The sequence below is a fragment of the Engraulis encrasicolus genome, chromosome 12, assembly GCF_034702125.1.
Source record: "Engraulis encrasicolus isolate BLACKSEA-1 chromosome 12, IST_EnEncr_1.0, whole genome shotgun sequence".
In the NCBI taxonomy this organism is placed as follows: Eukaryota; Metazoa; Chordata; class Actinopteri; order Clupeiformes; family Engraulidae; genus Engraulis; species Engraulis encrasicolus.
The window spans coordinates 13927313-13946772 of record NC_085868.1 but is presented as its reverse complement, the minus strand read 5'-3'; the positions used below and the strand labels follow the sequence as shown (position 1 = coordinate 13946772).

The 19460-nt window shown below is 41.1% G+C and overlaps 1 protein-coding gene across 2 annotated transcripts in view; it reads left to right on the top strand.

The window, feature by feature from the left end:
• sgsm1b (small G protein signaling modulator 1b) overlaps positions 1–19460 on the top strand; it is a 38148-nt gene that overhangs the window by 3043 nt on the left and 15645 nt on the right. The window contains exons 4-14 of one of the 2 annotated variants that reach the window (XM_063211674.1): positions 6090–6258; positions 10145–10297; positions 10868–10935; positions 11576–11718; positions 12576–12707; positions 13227–13351; positions 13945–14012; positions 14545–14708; positions 17990–18119; positions 18733–18859; positions 19381–19445. In XM_063211674.1, the coding sequence (XP_063067744.1) occupies positions 6090–6258; positions 10145–10297; positions 10868–10935; positions 11576–11718; positions 12576–12707; positions 13227–13351; positions 13945–14012; positions 14545–14708; positions 17990–18119; positions 18733–18859; positions 19381–19445 (1344 nt within the window). Of the gene's footprint in view, positions 1–6089; positions 6259–10144; positions 10298–10867; positions 10936–11575; positions 11719–12575; positions 12708–13172; positions 13352–13944; positions 14013–14544; positions 14709–17989; positions 18120–18732; positions 18860–19380; positions 19446–19460 lie in introns of both variants that reach the window. The other variant, XM_063211673.1, reaches the window with a different exon arrangement.

Below are 19460 nucleotides of genomic sequence, written 5' to 3'. Positions count from 1 at the left end.
GTTAGGCCTATTTATCTTTCTCAAGCACACTGAATGGCTTATAGGCCTATCCATGGGGTGATGTAAAATAACCTACTGGTGGGGTATTGTTAATTCACAAATTATTACTTAGACAGCTTATTTCACCAAAATGCACGTTGTTACTAGCTAATTGTCAGTCAAAACCCAAATCAGCCCTGGTAAAAGCATTTCAACATCAGCAAAAAGCAAAAGAGCATGAACAGATGCACAAGTTCCAGGTGCAGGCAGCGCTCTCTCTCTCGCTCTCTCCCTCCCCGATACCCTCGACTAGAACAAGTTGCAATTCTGGGCACTTTAAAGTCCTTTATGAACGCCCATACATTGATTCTTATGAGTTATGAGTCGCCATGCCTCTGTTTTCCCCTGTAGCGCGCTCAACCGTTCACATTCTCCTGGTGTGACTGATTTAAATCCACAAATCTTATCTTCATTATTTGCTTGCGGACTGCCTACTCATATTGTTAGGTCTAAATAAAAAAGAAATATAGCGAAAATCACAAAAAGAACAGACAACGAACGTCGGGGTAGGAGGCGCATTGAAATAATAGGGGGAACTCGGCGAGGTTTAAAATAACAGCCTCAGAGCAAGTTTGTCGCGACGGTACCACTATTTCATGTTTGCACAAACACGTCTTCGTCGTGGATATTGGGTTGCTGCGCATGTTTCAAAATGAACATTTGCCTCCGTGTTGGAGCTGTTCATTCCCCTCTCTGAGGAACGTTGCAGATGCGCTGACAGAAACTGGAAGAATATTGCGCTCCTAGTCTCTAGCGCTGATTCTTTGTCGAGGCTTATAAGCGACGCGCGGGAACACCAGCGTTCTTTTTCAAAGACGCAAGTAGCCAGATCAATGCACTTTTTTCAACCAGAACTGCACTGAAACTTAAAATTACACCAACATTTAAGCATCATTGCGCTGCGTTGGCCTATAACGCGCCATCAGTAGTCTTACGGCTACGGTAGAGAAAGGGAGAGAGGGGAAACAAAACACCACGCAAATAACTTATCGTTACTTATCGGGGCCAGAAAAGTGATCGTCCTTGTAAAAAGTTACCGTCCGATTTAGGCTATTGACTTATCGGATATCGTGACAGGCTTATTTGTAGACCTTTATGCCTTTATTTTTGACAGGACAGTGGAGGAGAGAAAGTAAATGAGTGGGGAATGAGAGACAGGGAAGGATTGGCAAGTGACCCCAGCCAGAATCGAACCCGGGTCGCCAGTGTAGTAACACAGTGTCTTACTGTTAGGCCATGGGAGGGTAATTATAACAAATTAGTGTGTTCAGGTGTCGTCCAAGCGTGTTGACTATACATGGGATCTCAGTGTTTATCAACACAATGTTATGAGGAGGAGCAAGACACTGGCAGCCAACCACGTGAGCTAATTTTTTGACAGACAGCGGTTTCCAACAATCAGAGGTTGAGTTGTGCGCTGCTAGGTTCATGCAGTCAGGTTATAAACAAAAATTTAGAACCCATGTTTTGTCTGTTTTGTAGTTTTGTATATCACGAGTCTTGACCAAGTAGCCCAAATAATAGCACTGGTCTTTGTGTCATCAGTCAAGGGCATTTCTAATTCATATCTGACCCAGACCTTATCCAGACCCCTTTGGTGGAAGTGAACCGTACCGACACCTTTGTTGACGTGCTCTCAGTACAGTTCGCTTATGAGTCCTGACAAGTTACACCTGGGACTAGGTGTAATCACTTAAGGAGAGCTCTAGATGACCGGGAGTGATCATAAAGAGGACATCCGCACACCATTTTGTATAGCAGCATACCTGCACCAGTGTGCAGGGGTAACCGAAATGATTGAAACAGATAGTGTTTCGCACTGGCTGCTGTCGGAATCGGTGTGCGGAGGCCCCAACACCCCATAAAAGCCTAACGGCACAAGAAAGAGTGTCTTATCTGGTCCTTTTTGTAATACAGGATCTTCATAAAAGTAAGAGTATGCACATCCCACCTCTCTGAGGCCAGGTGCAGGACAAAGGCGCGTCTAATAGTGGAAAAGAGTAGATGTCCGCACACTGTGGCTCCGCTTTGAAAATGTATTCAGGTCATGCAACTTTTCGACCCAACAGGGTCTTCATCAGGCATGTGATTGTGGGTAGAAGGTGTCATCTTAAATAGTCTCTGTTCCAGTGAGTGCAGGTCAGGTGGATGGGGTACATCATTACCCAGAGACAGTGGTGGACAAAGTAAAAGTAAAAGTTAAAAAAAGGAAACACAGTATCTTTCCAACACAGGTAACTTATCTGAGTAAAAAGTAGACCAATGTACTTGTCTTATGATACGCTGATTCTGCACAGGTTGGGTTGAGTTTGTGGTGTTAGCCTGACTCTCACGCAGACCCTTCGTGCTTCGTGCATCTTTGTTAAACTTCGTGAGCTCACACGAGGGTCTGGAAATCTTAGACGAGCCTGAACGGAATCAGATATTTCACAGCCTGTCCAATCAGAATTGCGCGGCAAGGTATATACAAGTCAGTGGTTGAAGTAGTACGTGATTCAAAAAAAGCCACGTGAATTCTCCAATCAGGTTCGAGCTGTTTAGAACACACCTATGCCTTTCCATAGCTAAGCGATTGACAATGTTCCAGAACCATCGCATGAGAATCAGGTTAGATCTACGTAAGTTCTTTCTGAATGTTATGATTTGATTCTATGCGCTCAGATTTCTTCTGCAGTATTAGTATTCTTCTCCACTTCAAAGCATCACATAGTAATCAGAAGTAGCTACTTGAAATCAGACCTTCAACAAAAGTAATCAGATTCCAATCGAGCACTCCAGTGCATTTATTGAGATTTCTTAAACTCTGACTCCAAATAGCTTTCTCAAGGTGCATGACAAAAAAAAAATGGAGTATAGGCAATGATCCGAAAGAGGCCTGATTATTTATTTGCATGTAGCCACGCTCACTGTATCTGATTTTATATGGCTCCTCTAGAATGGCACTGTATCTGTATCGCTCCTCTCGAATCACACTGTATCTCTATGCATCACTCCTCCAGCATCACAGACTGTACGACTCCTCTATTAGCAAGTGAGTCAGTGCTAGGACCCACACGCTCGCTCTCCTCCACACACACACACACAGAGTCTGCATCATGCTGCACCTGTGAAGCAGCCCCATCAACAAGATGCCAAGGCTGTATATAAATATCCACTTTATTAAAGCCATAGCCTGTGTGTATGTGTGTGAGTGCGTGCTTATGTGCGTGTGAGTGCATTTCTGTTTGTGTATCTCTGGTAAAGCTCAGCGCTCCTCTTGCATCCAGAAGGCCCCTCGTCTGTGTCTGTTGAGTGGGTGCATGCTCGACTTGTCAGAAGACACACTTTAATTGCCACATGGGTTGAGACGACACAGGAAGTGAGTTGAGTTGAGATGAGATGAGATGTGGAGGTGGTGGTGGTGGTGGTGATGTGGAGGCATGGTGGTGTTGGTGAGCTGAGGTTCCTCCTGGTCCAGAAACTAATGACTCTGGTGGTGGTGACATTTGCAGAACTTAGCAAACACAACACCGTCGTGAGCCATTAGATGGCTGCCTCTTCTCCACCACTGAGTGCCATGGCATGTCTTCAAGCCCAGCTCTCTCTGCAGATGATTAGTTGAAAAAATCGTTAATTAGAGGCAAAGGTAGTTGTGATATTCATATTGAAAATATGCCACAGAGCTTTTACTGTACGAAACCCGTAAACTTGAAAAGATATCTTCATCTCTAGTAGTGTTTTTGGTGGCTCTTTGGACATCACCCTACTCTACTGTACTTTGGTAGTAGCCCCTTAATGCACGCCGTACCTCCTGTGGCCCGCTGTCATAGACATTGAAAGTTAACTACTATAGTAGGCTACTACAGCACTATGACAGTGCACAGGGCTTTTAGTAATACATTACAACTTGGTCATTGCCATTCTGGTAACAGCTCATTTATAATGCTGTGTCTTAAGGGGTTAAGCTGTTTGGTTATTTTGTTTTTACTACCATGTTGCATATTAGATACACTGTAACGTGGGGTGTGAAATCTGTAAATAAAAAGGTATCATATATTACATTACTTACAAGTCAAATAATAAAAAACACATTGGTCTTCCTCCCAGTCCCAGTAAAACAATATGAAATCTTAGTGCCTCAGTTGTCCCTTTTTCTTTTAAAGGGACACTTTGCAGGAAATGGTCAAAAAAGGTACTGCAACTATGCTGCTCATTGAAACTGGGCTGCCTATTGCCAAATTTTACTAAGTAATAAACAAATATTTTCTAGTATGGTCCAAGTACAGTCATTTTTGCAGCTAAAAATGGCTATTTTTGGAAATTCAAAATGGCGGACCATGGATAAGATCCCCCTTTTCATGTGTGAAAAGTGCAATTTTTCCAGTCATAATGAATACTTAGAATTTGATGCTGGTGGTAAGTATTCATGAAAAAGGTAACATTAGTGAATGGGCGGCATGAATTCTGGAAATAAACAACTAAAAATCTCACACAGTGTCCCTTTAATGGTGGACACCCACAACAACTGAAAGAGTACCTATGTTTTCTGAAGAAGACTTCAGGATCCTGGCAGTGTTTCCGTTCCTCCTTTGTCTAAGTTTTGTGTGAAATGTAGTAATGTAACTTGCACTAGGCCTACCTCAGGGTTAGGGGCACTGTTAGTGTAATGGACGCACATTGAAGTGCATTATATGACATTGCTATTAGGGCTGCACGATATTAGAAAAATATGCGATACACGATAACATGACTGTATATCACAATATCGATATTACTTGCGATATTGTGATTGTTTTCTGAAGAAGACTTCAGGATCCTGGCAGTGTTTCCGTTCCTCCTTTGTCTAAGTTTTGTGTGAAATGTAGTAATGTAACTTGCACTAGGCCTACCTCAGGGTTAGGGGCACTGTTAGTGTAATGGACGCACATTGAAGTGCATTATATGACATTGCTATTAGGGCTGCACGATATTAGAAAAATATGCGATACACGATAACATGACTGTATATCACAATATCGATATTACTTGCGATATTTAATATATACATATATTTTCCCCTCTCTACTTGCCATTCTACACTTTATCCTTTATTAAACAACTGAGAGCAATGTTTTATTTCCAACATTATTTTTGTTTGGAAATAGCATGACTAATGTACAGCATGAACTTAAAATGTCAACCTTTTTAATACCTTTTTTAACCTTTTCACCAAATTGGCTGTTATTACAAATTAAAGAGTAGGTATCCAGATATAACCAACTTTTGCGATACGTGTTTTGCAAGCCGTGATATCGCGATATTGATACATTTTCGATATACCGTGCAGCCCTATGGTGTGACTGAGGCAGTTTGTCTCTTACTGTATATGTGCAGCGTGGGTGTAGTAGTGTGACCATGTAAATGAAAACCTCTTTACAATCTTTATGATAATCTCCTTTGTGTGCAGTGGTGGTGTAGTAGTGAGTTCAGTTTGATCATGTAAATGAAAACCTCAAGAAACTCGTAAAACATCTTCTGTGTCTGCAGCTCTGGTTGAGTACCGTAGCATGGTTAGTTCGACTATGAACGTCTAAAATGTTCAATATAATCCCCTGTATGTCTTGCCTGGCTCTTGCCCGATCTGTAATTCCACGCTGTAGTTCGGCGCATTTATTGCTTCAATGTCAATGGCAGCTTGCATTGAGTAGTCACAGGACATATTTAGACTATATTGATACTGTAGAAACCAACAGAAAACGTTTTTGAAGGAATTTGTTGATATTGAAGCAATAAATGCTCTGATTATTTTTTGACTGGAGAAGTGGAATCCTGCTACATGCTCCCAGACCTCCGTGTGTGTCGCTGCGCCACCAGGGGGCTCTAGAGCTACACACACACACACACACACACAGAGGTCTGATAGGAACCAGGCTACTGTATGTCAGCAGTGGTGGGGGGGTTACTGTGTTCAGGTTGTCTCCTGTATCTTCAGCTCTTGTTTAGTTAGTTTAGTGAGTTTGTTGTGACCATGTAAATTAAAACCTCTTCATAAATCTTAAATGAATCTTAATGATAATCTCCTATCCCCACAGCGGTGGTAGAGGCGTGCATTCTTCATGGGCTGAGGCGGGCCCTGAGGGCTGCAGGCTTCCTGCGCAGCAATAAGCTGGCCGCCCTCTTCGTGAAGGTGGGGAAGGTCTTCACGCCCGCCGAGGAGCTCTGCAGGAAGGTCCAAGAGCTGGAGCAGATCATCGAGAGCAAGTAAGTGCGATTACGCACCTTATGGATATAGAATGATAGAGTGCTCAAATCATCTTAAATCATTTAGGGACTAGGGAGACACGTAATAGTAGAACTTTTTTTTTGATGAATATTTTTATTTGACATTTTCAGCAAAATCCAAAATGCAAATTGTCCTTTGCTTTGAAATGTTTCCCCCTAAAGGAAGAGACCACCCTTTTTTGATTTTCACACGGCAATTTAATTCCGTCCAGTGATCACTCGTGGCTTGATGCTAAAGATACCAGTTACTTCCAGTGGTTATGCTAAGCTATGCTAATAATTCTGATCCAATAAATCTTAGTACTGAAAACACTGAGAAGAAAATTATATGCACATTCATGAATAATGCTGGGAAATACTGCAAATATGTGAAAATCAAAAAAGGGTGGTCTGTTCCTTTAAGGACCCCCCACCCCTCCCCATCTACACCCACCCATGTACCTGCCCCGTAGCATTGACATAAACACACGCAGACCCCACTCCCCACACAGTAGGCTACTCACCCACCACATACATACATGCATACGGCAAGTAAACATGCATACATACACACACATATACATGCATACATCCATACGCACACACAGACATACACACATGCATAGCAGAACAGGAAATAGGAAGAAGGAAAATGAAAGGAAGAAGAGAGGGGGGAAAAGGAAGGAAAGGAGGGGGAAAACAAAAACAGAAAAGGGGAATAGGGTTAAAGTACAGGAAACTCTACTATCGTATGCATTGTCAGGATGAACAACAATTGTTTCAATAAAACTCAAGAGAGGTGACCATATTTTGTGGAATGTGTCAAGGGATCCTCGGAGGGAGAAACACATTTTTTCCAGTCTAATGCAATGCAAGATTTCTTTCACCCAACTATCATGTGTGGCAGGGAGGAGTGTTTCCATTTGAGGAGAATCAGCCAGTAAAGTAGTGAAGGCCACAACCCGCTGTATTGGTAATTCTGGTTTGGAAGGTATTCCGAACAGGGTTATGAGAGGACTGGGGTCAATGTGGGATTTAAGGCTCTTAGAAAGAGTATTAAACACTCCTGTCCAAAACTTTGATAGTTTTGGGCAGGACCAAAACATATGGACATGGTCTGCTGGCGAGGCCTTGCATCTGTTACAGGTGTCACTTCTGTCGGGAAAGATTTTCTTTGCTGGGTAATAGTAGAACTTTTGAAGACCAGAATACTAGAGCAGATTGTCGAGAGCAACTAAGAGTTACTACACATATGATATGGGTAAGATTGTTTGCTTGAATAATCTTTTATCATGATGCCAGACACATCGTGTATAAAATATGACGCTTTAGTCTTTAAAAGAGCAGATCACAGAGAGCAAGTTAGGGTTAACGTGCGCACCTAACCAGTGGATAAGATGATCTGCATAATTACCAACCATTTAACCTTTTATGGCAGATGAGATCACCTGCAATCTGACTCATAGCTGACAAAAGCCAACACCTTTGCGTGAACGTAAGCAGGGCTTGAAATTAACTTTTTTTTTGCACATCAGCCACTGTGGCTAGTGGTTTTGCCGAGTCTCTAGCTATTTAACTTTCCTACTAGCCACCGTTTTTGTGTCTTCTTTTGTGTCTTCTTTGGTATCTTCTTTGCTGTTTTCTTAACCACGACGGCCTCATTTTAAGCTCAAAATAAGAAGTGCTAATGCAAGCAGGTCAGTGCTGTAACATACAGTAGCTTCCCACATGAAAATGCGTGCAATGGACACATATAAACAGTATGAGTATGTACTTTTTTGATCTTTAATAATTGATTTATACCAATTGATGTACAAAGGGGCAAACAAGAGAATATACAGTAGGCTACTGTGATGGGTCACACCCAAGAACAGGCTACCTGCCAAAGTGGCTAGTAGTGACACTGAAAACATTGCTATTCACAGCCTAGTTCTACCCGCATTTGGCTAGTTGGCAGCTGCTAGTGTGAAGCCCTGGACATGACCAAGTGACAAGGGACAGATTTAAGAGTTGGTCATTATCATTTTAGTAATAAGCGTATAGTAGAGGCTTTGCATTGTTAAGATTGGCTTATGACTAATGCTGATAATGAATGGTAACGTATGTAATATTGTAATTTTAAAGTTTAGGGTGCATACATATTGTGAACAATATTTGGCCCAGTCTTTAAAAATATTGAGTCATATAACCCCTGGTATAAGTTTGTTGCAGCCAGAATGACATGGCCCAATTGTTATGTTTGTAAAGCATGTCTGTGATGACGTAGTGATGTTGTAATGTTGTAGTAATACAGTAATACAGTAAAACATATTGTGTGTGCAGGAAACCGAAGTGCAGGAAAACGATGCAAAAAAGTCAAAAGCTATTTTTTTTAATCTAGTCTTCAGCCTTTTAATTCTTTCTTGAAATTCTATCTATTACCTATTTATTTACCGTATATTAATTGACAGCTTACCAGATTCTATGCTCAGAAGTATCTTTATTAAGCTTATTGGTGCCAGTTACAGTACATTGCTGTGGGAGATGAGGGAAGGGTGGGAGGAGATCAAAATAAACCTCGGCTCAAGGCCCAGCCAATATGTTACTGTCTGAGCATTTATGACAGCCTAGGCGTAGAGATTACACTCTCTGCCCACGGTCTAATGATCTTTAAAGGCTAAATTTATCTGCTCGAAGCATGACCCCCTTCAACACATGATGTAAAATTCAAGAATGGAATCGCTGCGAATAGAGACGAGAGCTTTTTGAAAACTTGTGTAATGACGTGCAAATGTACTGTCAATGGCACATGTCCAATAAGATGTGTTTAGATATAGCCCTTGGCTGTGTCAGAGTGGTGGAGACTGTCTGCCTGGCTGCCTGTCTGTGGTGTACGCGTACCCTCCCTCTAGTCTTCTCTATCACATCAGAGGAAAATAAATAGGCTCAGGATTACTACCAATACCGGGACAAATGCTTCAACTCACAGCACATCAGTAATATATATCAGCGGTATCCATGCTAACATAACTGTAATAACAAAGTTCAAATGGTAGGAGAATACTGGACATCACACAGTGCACAGAGTTGTACAGTAAGATATTTGTAGTGTGTTGCAGGGTAGAGTGCAGAGACAAATGTTCAGGTTATTTCAAACACAGTTTATCATGAAAATTGGACACATTACACAGTTTACAATTGAACGTCATGTTTTGGTTTTGCTTTTGCTACATTTTGCTTTTTTTAACTTGTGGGTCCCAACCTTGGGGCACTATGCGCATTGGTATTTATAATATACACATTTTCACCGGATTGATGTGGTGGTATTATGTATGAATGCATAACTAATATTGTTTTCTTTTCACTGTTACTTTTCATGATTCATTCTTCATGTCATGTGTTTCCTGGGGTGTTGCATGGTGTGTAGCCTCTTACTGCAGATGGGGTCGCCAGCGGGCCTATTCACTATTTGCTGAAAATACTCAACTACACCATAACAACATTGCTATGACAGTGCAGAGAGCCTTAAGTAACAGATTAAGACATTACAATTTTGGTGACAGTAAGTTTATAGCATAGGTTAATATGTTAAGGTTAAGTATTAAGGTTAATACATAAGGTTAATACCGTATGTACCGGCTCTTTGAGGTATTCCCAAGGTGCTGCTGGAGAGATTGCTCACGTCTGATAGTTTGTGTGTGTATTGGCCTTTAACAATCTCCCTCTTTATCTGGACTGATATATGTAAAATTGTGATATTTCTTTCTTTTTTACACAATTTATTCTGACTAGTCTGTCTGACATGTATTCCTATTCTGTATTTTTATATACATTGACATGGACCATGCACCTGTGTCTTACATCAATATACAATTGAATTGAATGAATCCATTTTAAATGACCTCAGGCAGAACCAGGCCCGCCTGAACCAAGAGAGCAACCAGAAGATGTCCAAACTGCCCAACCTGTCCCCTCAGGCCATCAAACATCTGTGGATCCGCACAGCCCTCACCGAGAAAGTCCTGGACAAGATTGTACACTATCTGGTGGAAAACAGCGGGTAAGTACACATCCATCAACCATACATTGGTGAACTTATTTCATTCTTTCAGGATAAATAAAGGATCCCTAATTGCAGCTTAATATGTGTTTGTATTTTTAAGTTTAGTTTGGATAAAAGCGTCTGCTTACTGAGATGGGAGTGACCCTCTTTAGAGTTATTTGTGTGCTCTGACTGTCATGCCAACGAGCTTGGTGCTTTGGTGTAGAGGTCAGTTTGGTACCCCAGAGTGCCCAGGTTTGAGTTCTGGACAGTGGGGCAACTCTATTCTCCTTTGCCACAGCAATAATGTCACACAAATGGGGCACCTAAGTCTGGTTCATGGGGCAATAAGTTGCAAGGCGAGGCGAGTCGTGCTGGATTTGTGGTGCATAGGTGGAGGTCCAAGGTTTGGATTTGTGTCGAAAATCCACTCATTTCAAGCCCTGTAATTATTGTTTTGACTCCCCATGGCCCATGAACCAGGAAGTAGATGGCATGACTTAGGTGCCCCATTGTCATGAAACTGTGTTTACAGTTATGTGCAAGATGTCTGGTCTGAGATTTAATAAAAGGTGTTTCCTTTTTCAGCAAATTCTATGAGAGGGAAGCTTTGCTGAGAGACCCAGTGGATGGGCCAATCCTAGCTTCATTACTAGGTGTGATATTAACATCTCTTTTCGCACAGCATGCTGCATAATCAGACAAAATGTTTGAAAATGGTAATGGACAATGAATATTCAACAGATCAAACTGTTCTTCACCAATCCTTAATCTGGTGTTAGCTCTACTATAGAATAGAATAGAATAGAATAGAATAGAATAGAATAGAATAGAATAGAATAGAAAAGAATAGAATAGAATAGAATAGAATAGACTACAGTAAAATAGAAAACAATGTATTTTATTCTTGATGTACACCTGCAGAAAGACAACTATGGTCTATGTACAATGTCATAGAAAGCTTTTCACAAAATTTTCACTAATTTGGAATACATACCAAACACAGATAAGAAATGAATATGGGTACAAGAGAGACAGAATTACAATAAGCTTTTTTATTGTACATAAATGATTGCACCTTACTGATATTATGAGTTTATCCCTGTTATATACAGGGATCACTATACTCGGGAGGATCCCAAGGCCAGGACAGCCAGTAACTGAAAAGGAATAGAGAGGGTGTAGTACAAATTTGAAGTGAAATGGAGGAGAAAGGAGACAAAATTGCAAGGAGGTTTTGCTATTGCACAGAAATGAATGCATGTGTAGCGATGTCATCCCTGTTTTGTTTTGCAGTGGGTCCCTGTGCTCTGGAGTACACCAAGGCCAAGACAGCCAATCACTTCTGGACCGATCCATCAGCCGACGAGCTGATGCAGAGGCACCGCATCCACAGTGGACACTGCAGACAGGACTCCCCCACCAAACGCCCCGCACTGGTACGACCCAGGCCTCTCTGCCTCCCTCTTTCACACCTCTCTCTGTTTCTCTCCCTCGTCCTCTCTCTCTCTCTCTCTCTCTCGTATGTCTCTGCCTCTGCCTCTCTCTCTCTCTCTTTCGTATGTCTCTGTCTGTCTCTCTCTCTCTCTTTCATATGTCTCTGCCTCTGCCAGGGTCATGTGATGTTGTTATGAAAGCCGAACCTCCAGACGTCTTAGTGTCACCACCATATCATACCAGTTGATTTCAAGACAACATACTTTAACTGATCTATAGTCTGAGAATGTGCTATTGCATGTTGTGCATGAAAGATTGAATAACCTAGAATTAACGTTATCATCTCTGCTCAAAATAACTCTCTCTATATATACTAAATATTACTATGAGTAATGTATGCTTCTGAAATATTGATCATGTTTTATGTTAGGGATGCAAACGATTAATTGATTAATCGACTTTAATCGATCAATGCGTTAATCGATTTAAAAACATTAAGCGCAATTAATCGACAATTCAACCTACAAGAGACCCAGGTGAAATGGTCATGTCAAGCGTGTGTGTGAAGAGGGGTGTGGATAGTGGGAATATTTAAAACACCTTTGGATTAAAGAATTGAAATAGAACTAATTTAATTGTGGTATTTTATCTTATTTTTAATAAAAAAAATTAGATTTAGTAGTTTTTTTTTTTTTTCAAGAAACATTGAGATTTCTGTGGAAAAACGCCGCTTATCAATTCATCGTAAGTCGATCAATAAGGCTATCAACTAATGATTAATGAATTAATCGATAATTTGCATCCCTAGTTTTATTGCATGTCTACAACTAACAACACAATGTCCCATGTGGTTTGTTAGATAACCAAAAGGCAGTCAAGTGGCAGCATGGATGAGCGGCCGACCTTCTGGGCCAGGGACTATGTGGAGTCGCTCCATCAGAACTCCCGTGCCACGCTACTCTACGGCAAAAACAACGTGCTGGTGCAACCGGTATGTGTGCTTTTGAGCATATCGGCACGAAAGATCAGGGTTCGACTTGATCTTCTTCACAGATAGGAAGACCAGGAGCAGAACTTAGATTAAATGTTTTTTTTTTTAAAGAATCAGTGAACACTGATGAAAACATGAATTTCTGTACAAATAATATTTTTTTCCAACATCTCAGAGTTTTTTTTCTACAGTAGTGAGTTATATTTACAGGTATATTCATTATGATTGTTTATCCTTTAAGAGTGTACTGTCACACCGGTGTGATGCGAATGTTCGATCAGTGAAAGTTCTATAGAATTCTGGGCGCCAATTTGGAATTTTAGAATCTTACATTGTTATCGAACACATAATTTTAATAGAATGTCCAAAAACCCACACTCTAATGGCTAATGTTATGCGGTTTCACATAGTGCGGCCCTTTATACAATTTGAAGCGGCCCTTTGAATTTCTCACCCCTGGATTAGCATGACGTAGACTTCCGTCACTTCCGACACGTTGCGTGCTATCTCCTATGGCAGACGGATGATATGGAGGCCATCCCAGGGTACCTCTCCCTGCACCAGACCGCGGACCTCATGACCCTGAAGTGGACCCCCAACCAGCTGATGAACGGCAACATGGGCGACCTGGACTATGAGAAAAGGTAGCAGTTCTCACCTTCACTAAGTGATTGAGTTGAACATCACACAGCATCATTTATTATTATTATTATTATTATTATTATTATTATTATTATTATTATTATACAAATTACAATCACCCAACTGATGATCACTGCAAATGACCGAATACTAGAGTTGTTATTAACGTCGACTGTAATATTTTTAGTAGTTTAGTTCCAGAATTCATACTGCCCTTTCACACGATACCTTTTTCATGACTGAATACTTACCACCACCACCATCAAATTCTAAGTATTCATTAGGACTGGGAAAATTGCACTTTTCTACATGAAAAGAGCTCCTCCATGTCCATTTTGAATATCCAGAAATAGACCTTTTTAGCTGTTAACGTACTGTACTTTGGTCATACTAGTAAATATTAGTTTATTACTTAGTAAATATTCATGAAAAGATCAAATTTGGCAATAGGCAGCACAGTTTCAATGAGCCGCATAGTTGCAATACCTACTCTGGCCAGTCCACCATCCTACACAGTGCACCTTTGAATAAATGATGAGTTACATGATCATTATTGTATTGCTACATCGTTTAAAAATTATATTATTCTTGACAGCGTGTATTGGGATTATGCCATGACGATCCGTCTTGAAGAAATAGTGTACCTGCACTGCCATCAGCAAGGTGAACCACACATCCTCACAATAAAACATTCTGTAGATACCAGTGTCTACTAGATATTTGGTAAAATCATGATTATGAATGAACACCATGTACTCAAATGGAGAGAAAAGTTAGATGACTAAGTCTTTCCATTTCATTAGCCTTCAGAGATGCGTAGAGTGGAGTGTTATGAAACAATAACCCTATACAAGGCACACTGCCTATACTATACAACACTATACTGATACTATACACAACTACGTCACAGTATCTACAGATATTGGCTACAGTTTTATAATGAATGTCTCATGTGTTTAGTGGACAGTGGCGGCGGTACTGTGGTGTTGGTGAACGAGGATGGAGTAGCATTGACATCAGATATTAGTCATTTTGTTGTAATTATTCTCAGTAGTTCACACTGCATATGTCTAGTGGAGTTGGTGAGCCAGGATGGAACAAAATAGACTACGGCATTCAGCATTCGACACCAGATATTAGTCATTCTGTTGTAATTATTCTTAGTAGTTCACACTGCCTCTTCATGTGTCTCCAGTGGACAGTGGTGGTACGGTGGTGTTGGTGAGCCAGGATGGCATCCAGAGGCCTCCGCTGCGGTTCCCCAGAGGCGGCCACCTGCTGCAGTTCCTCACCTGCCTGGAGAACGGGCTGCTTCCACACGGCCAGCTGGACCCTCCCCTGTGGTCCCAGAGGGGGAAGGTTAGTGCATTAGCCCACTAACCTGAACAAAACCCTAGTGGTAGAAACTAGAAAGTATATTTTGCCAGGGTGGGTTGATCTAGTATTATAAATGCAGGATAATTGTGGTTGGGCCATGGGTCTGTCCTCTGGCTCTCCAGGTTTTCAATGGACCTCTGTTAGCATGACTTTTACTCATGATAAGATGTGAAACAATGCTAAGTGGGCATTGTCTGCAGGTCCTTTGAATTACACAGAGATGGCCCACTCCTCTAAAATAACTTGGATAGCCTTTTACCACTGAAACAAGTATGCCGTTTTTTTTAATTTTATTTCAATTTTTATTATTTTTTTATTTATTTAATTTAAAAAACCCTTTTCTGTAGAACACATTTTCGTATGTAGATTAACACAACACAGCTGATGGAGGATGTAGGCTTGTTGTTTTTCTGCCCTTGTGTCTGTTGTCATCGGAATGATGATGAAGTGATGTTCTGGAAACAAAGCTTGTCTGCAGTACATCTCAGTGGCGTCTTTTGGTCATAAAAATTAGGGAGGACAAGGAGGTGGTCAGTCGGTAGATGCGGGAAAAGGGGGTTAGTAATGGCAGATGTTTAGTATTAGGTTGTAGGCCTAATAGGTAACTTAATTGATATGGCATTGTGTTGTCTGGAAAGCTGACTTTTGACATCTATAAAATAATTTAAACAAACTTTGTATAATATATTATCATACATAACTGCCCAAAGTGTTTGAGGGGAAAGAAAGAGAGTGAAGAAAAATATTAAGTTTATAGAAAGTAGAAAGTTTCATAGGGAGTATATCTAACTTTGACCAAAGGCAGCTGGCATCTCACCCTGTCAGTTGTGTGTGTGTGTGTTTTTTTTTTTTTAAACCATAGGCACAAATGGACAATTCTGAAGATGCCTAGGACATTGAGTGACTTGTATAGCCTAGGACAAAGGGTTTTAAACTCAACTCCTTCCAACATATTCTTACAGATTTTCAAACATTTTAAACCCCTTTCATTATCTTATTTTTCAAATCTTATTTATGATCCATAACATGGTAGGCTACATGGCTTACGACGTTGTGGTCGCCTATCCGTTTTGCGTTTGAGCCTGCGTTGAGAGCGACAGCAGCTGTGCAGCTGTGGAAGGAGGAGCTGGCGAGCGTTGTGGAACGGTGTGCGTTACTTTGTAAATCCGACGAGTATTCCTAATTCAACCCAAATGAAACTACATAACACAAGGAGGTCTTTGACATAACATGATGTAGGCTACATGTTGGAAGTTTAGCCAGAGACGTTTTATGAAGAGGTTAAAGCTGTCATGTTTCTCGTCTTGAGGAGGGAGAACAGAACGCCAGTCTAGGGTCAGTGCATTCATGCACAGCCTAAAGCATTCTTATTTCCATTTGTAAATAACCCTCTTTTGGGAGAAAAGCACGAAGGATAAACGCAAATGCAAGCATTGAGGGTATTATTTGTGCACGTAGGACATGCTGAACCAAGACTACCTTTTAAAAATGTTGGTGATCGTGTCCGACCATTTGAATCATGAATGCGATTTGCATCCGTGCTTCGTTTGCATTGTGTAGTGATCGAGTGACGTGAGAGACTGATATAAACACACTGACCTTTCCACTCGGGTTTCAATCTAAATCCAGGGAGTGATATTGCGCGATTCACAACATGAAAACAGTTGATCTTTTGTTCGTATTTATTAAGGGTTCATAAAACATTCGCCAATTACTCCAAACTTTCCACTGTCTGCTGCTGGATTCTTCTCACACGGTAGATTTGTATATCGTTGTCATGACGACCGAGTTCATGCTTGTCGTCTGTCAACCCAACTCGTCATATTCTGGTTGGGTTTCGATAAATTCAGCTTCGCTGATAGGCAGATTACTTCCATGGCTCTAGACCCGCCTAAAGGGAGGAAAGTCCTCCCTAAGCTCCATTCACTTCAATGTTAAAAAGTAAAGCCCGCGCTACGCCCGAGTTTTCACCATTTATAATGGAAGTCAATGAGGATGGAAGGGAGGACGGTCCTCTAAGGTCTATTATGTGAATTAGAAGCGCTGAAGTATATGTTTTTATTGCTAAATAGCTATAAAATACCAACAATTATATAACAAATATATAATAAATATGTTTTGTTTTCTGTAATTTATACTGGAAGATCTGGCTTTATTATTTTGAGGGAGGATTGTCCTCCCTTTCCTCAATGGCAAATCCGCCATTGGTACATCTAGCTCGAATTTCACAACACAAGGACAGCTAGACAGATTGCAAATGACACCTGTCGTGACAGCTGTGATATGTCTGAAGGTCTCTTGAATTACACAGTACAGACAGTGTATGATAAAGAGAGTAAATAGGATGGGAGTGAAAAGAAAACTGTTTGGACATCACAATGAGATGGCTGCACACACAGTGTAAAATGTGTGTGTCAATATTTCAGTGTGAAGTCATACAGTGTACAGTAAATGAAGAGGTGTCAAAAGTTAAAGTAAATTCATGGTGTATGTACAAATCCTAGTAATGCTGATACCTAATGAGGTAAATAGCCTGTGCCGTTACTGGAAAAACACTAAAACACTAACAAGAACCTACCACAATCTTGATTCTACCAGCACAGAGTGATTGTCAGACAAGTACACAGGTCTACTTTTTTACTCAGATACAGTAATGCCTCTTTTCCACTGTCGGTTTTCTGGTAGGCCTACAGCTCGGCACAGCAAGACTCGGCCGCCACTTTTTGCTTTACGATTGAGCTGCCTAATCGAAAAGCAAAATGTGGCGTCCGAGTCTTGCTGCGTCGAGCTGTAGGCCTACCAGAAAACCGGCAGTGGAAAAGAGACATAAATACCCTGTGTTGGAAGGAAAGTGGGTTCCTTTTTTTTACTTTTACTTTTCACACCTCTGACAACTCTGATTTTGGAGCCAAAATCAGGGAGAAGTCTGCCAGTGTAATTTCAACTCTACAGCTCTTAATGTTTACACAATATTGAGTGGAATTAACTCTGGAAATTCACCTTAATGTTGAGTGAGACTAAAGTGTTATCTGAATTGGAGTGTATTTCAACTCTGTAAAGGCTCTTTTCCACTGCCGGTTTTGTCGGCCGCCACTTTTTGCTTTATGATTGAGCTGTCTCGTGCCCAATCGAAAAGCAAAAAGTGGCAGCCGACTCGTGCTGTGTCGAGCTGTATGCCTACCAGAAAACCGGCAGTGGAAAAGATCCTTAAGAGTCCTATTTACACTGGAATGTTTGCTGTCTGCCTTGTGTGTCACCAAAAGGGAAAAGTGTTCCCCAAGATTCGCAGAAGAAGCCCACATGGCTCCTGTGAGTCCGTCTCAGACAGAGAGGAGGACGAAGCCACAGACTATGTCTTCCGGATCCTGCTCCCTTCCACACAGGCAGACTTTGGTAATGTTTCATTTGAGACTTTGCAATGACCTTCAATATTTAGCATTGGAAACTGCCATGCCAATGTCGTTAAGCATTTGTCATTTGGCCATGCCAATGTCTTTCTTTGATTGTGGCATTGTTCTGACGAATGGTTTCATTTAGACTGGTTAATTCCACCATTTTTGTTTTTCTATGATTTGTTTGTGTTTTATCATCCCATAGTTTATCCCATCCCCTCCATTTTGTAGGCAACTTCCTGTTTCGTTGGCTGGGTTTAAGTATGGCACTGATGTCATTTCCTGATCTCCTTCCACTCCATCCCTCTCTTCGCCTTCTCCATCTCCACATTCCACCTAGTGTGCCTGCAAGCTTTTGGTACAGTGTCCGCTTCACCCCCCACTAAGTCCAACTTTTTTTTTTTTATCCAACCTTCACCACATGGAATGAATGAAGGAATAGTGTTTTGTGTCTTCAGGTTATTTAATACCACAAATGTAAACTTCATCGCAATGTATTTAGTTGTGAATACTCTTTCATGAATTTAAACCAGACTGGGTTGAAGTTACACGGCAGTACACACCATTGTGTGTGATGGCCAGGATGACATTGTGGCTCTTGTTTGATGATGCAGTTGCACCTGAGCTGATAGATCCAGCCATGAGCCTGTGGCAACCGTCGCCCCGCAAGTCCTCCTGCTCTTCCTGCTCCCAAAATGGCTCCTCGGATGGGGGCCTCCCTGACGGCTGCAACCACGACAGGCCAGTCTCCTGATATTATCACACATGCTAATAACCTAAAGTGTCAGAGCAAGATTTTAATTGGAAAATAAAGGCACATGCTGGGCACAAGCTTGGTGTGTCAAGTTAAGTCAGCGTAAAGAGATGTGCTCAGTATATTGCCTACCGTTTTTGTGTTGCAGTAGCTCCAATCACCTTTTATTTGGTTGCAATTTACGTGCAGTATATTCCAGTGAACACCAGTAGGCCTACACGATAACTCTGATTTAAAAATGCAAAAATGTATGTACATTGATTGTATATGTTCTTTCACAATGGGATTTTGGAAAGCTTCTTACAGATATGTCAGCATAAAACAGCATGCAGTAATTTAAACCTGCAAGCACTTAAAGTGACTCCATTTTCAAATCGTGTCTTAAATACATTTACAGGTATAACACAGCTGTCTCGGACAGTTTCACAAGGGAGGAGGGGAAATAACATGCACTTCATTTTTCCTCTAGTTTTGGCTCATTTGTTCCTCTCTCTCCTCTCGCTTGCAGGGCTCCACTGAAATTACTATGTGAAACCATGAAGTATCAGATCATATCCCGGGCTTTCTATGGCTGTAAGTACAAAAAAA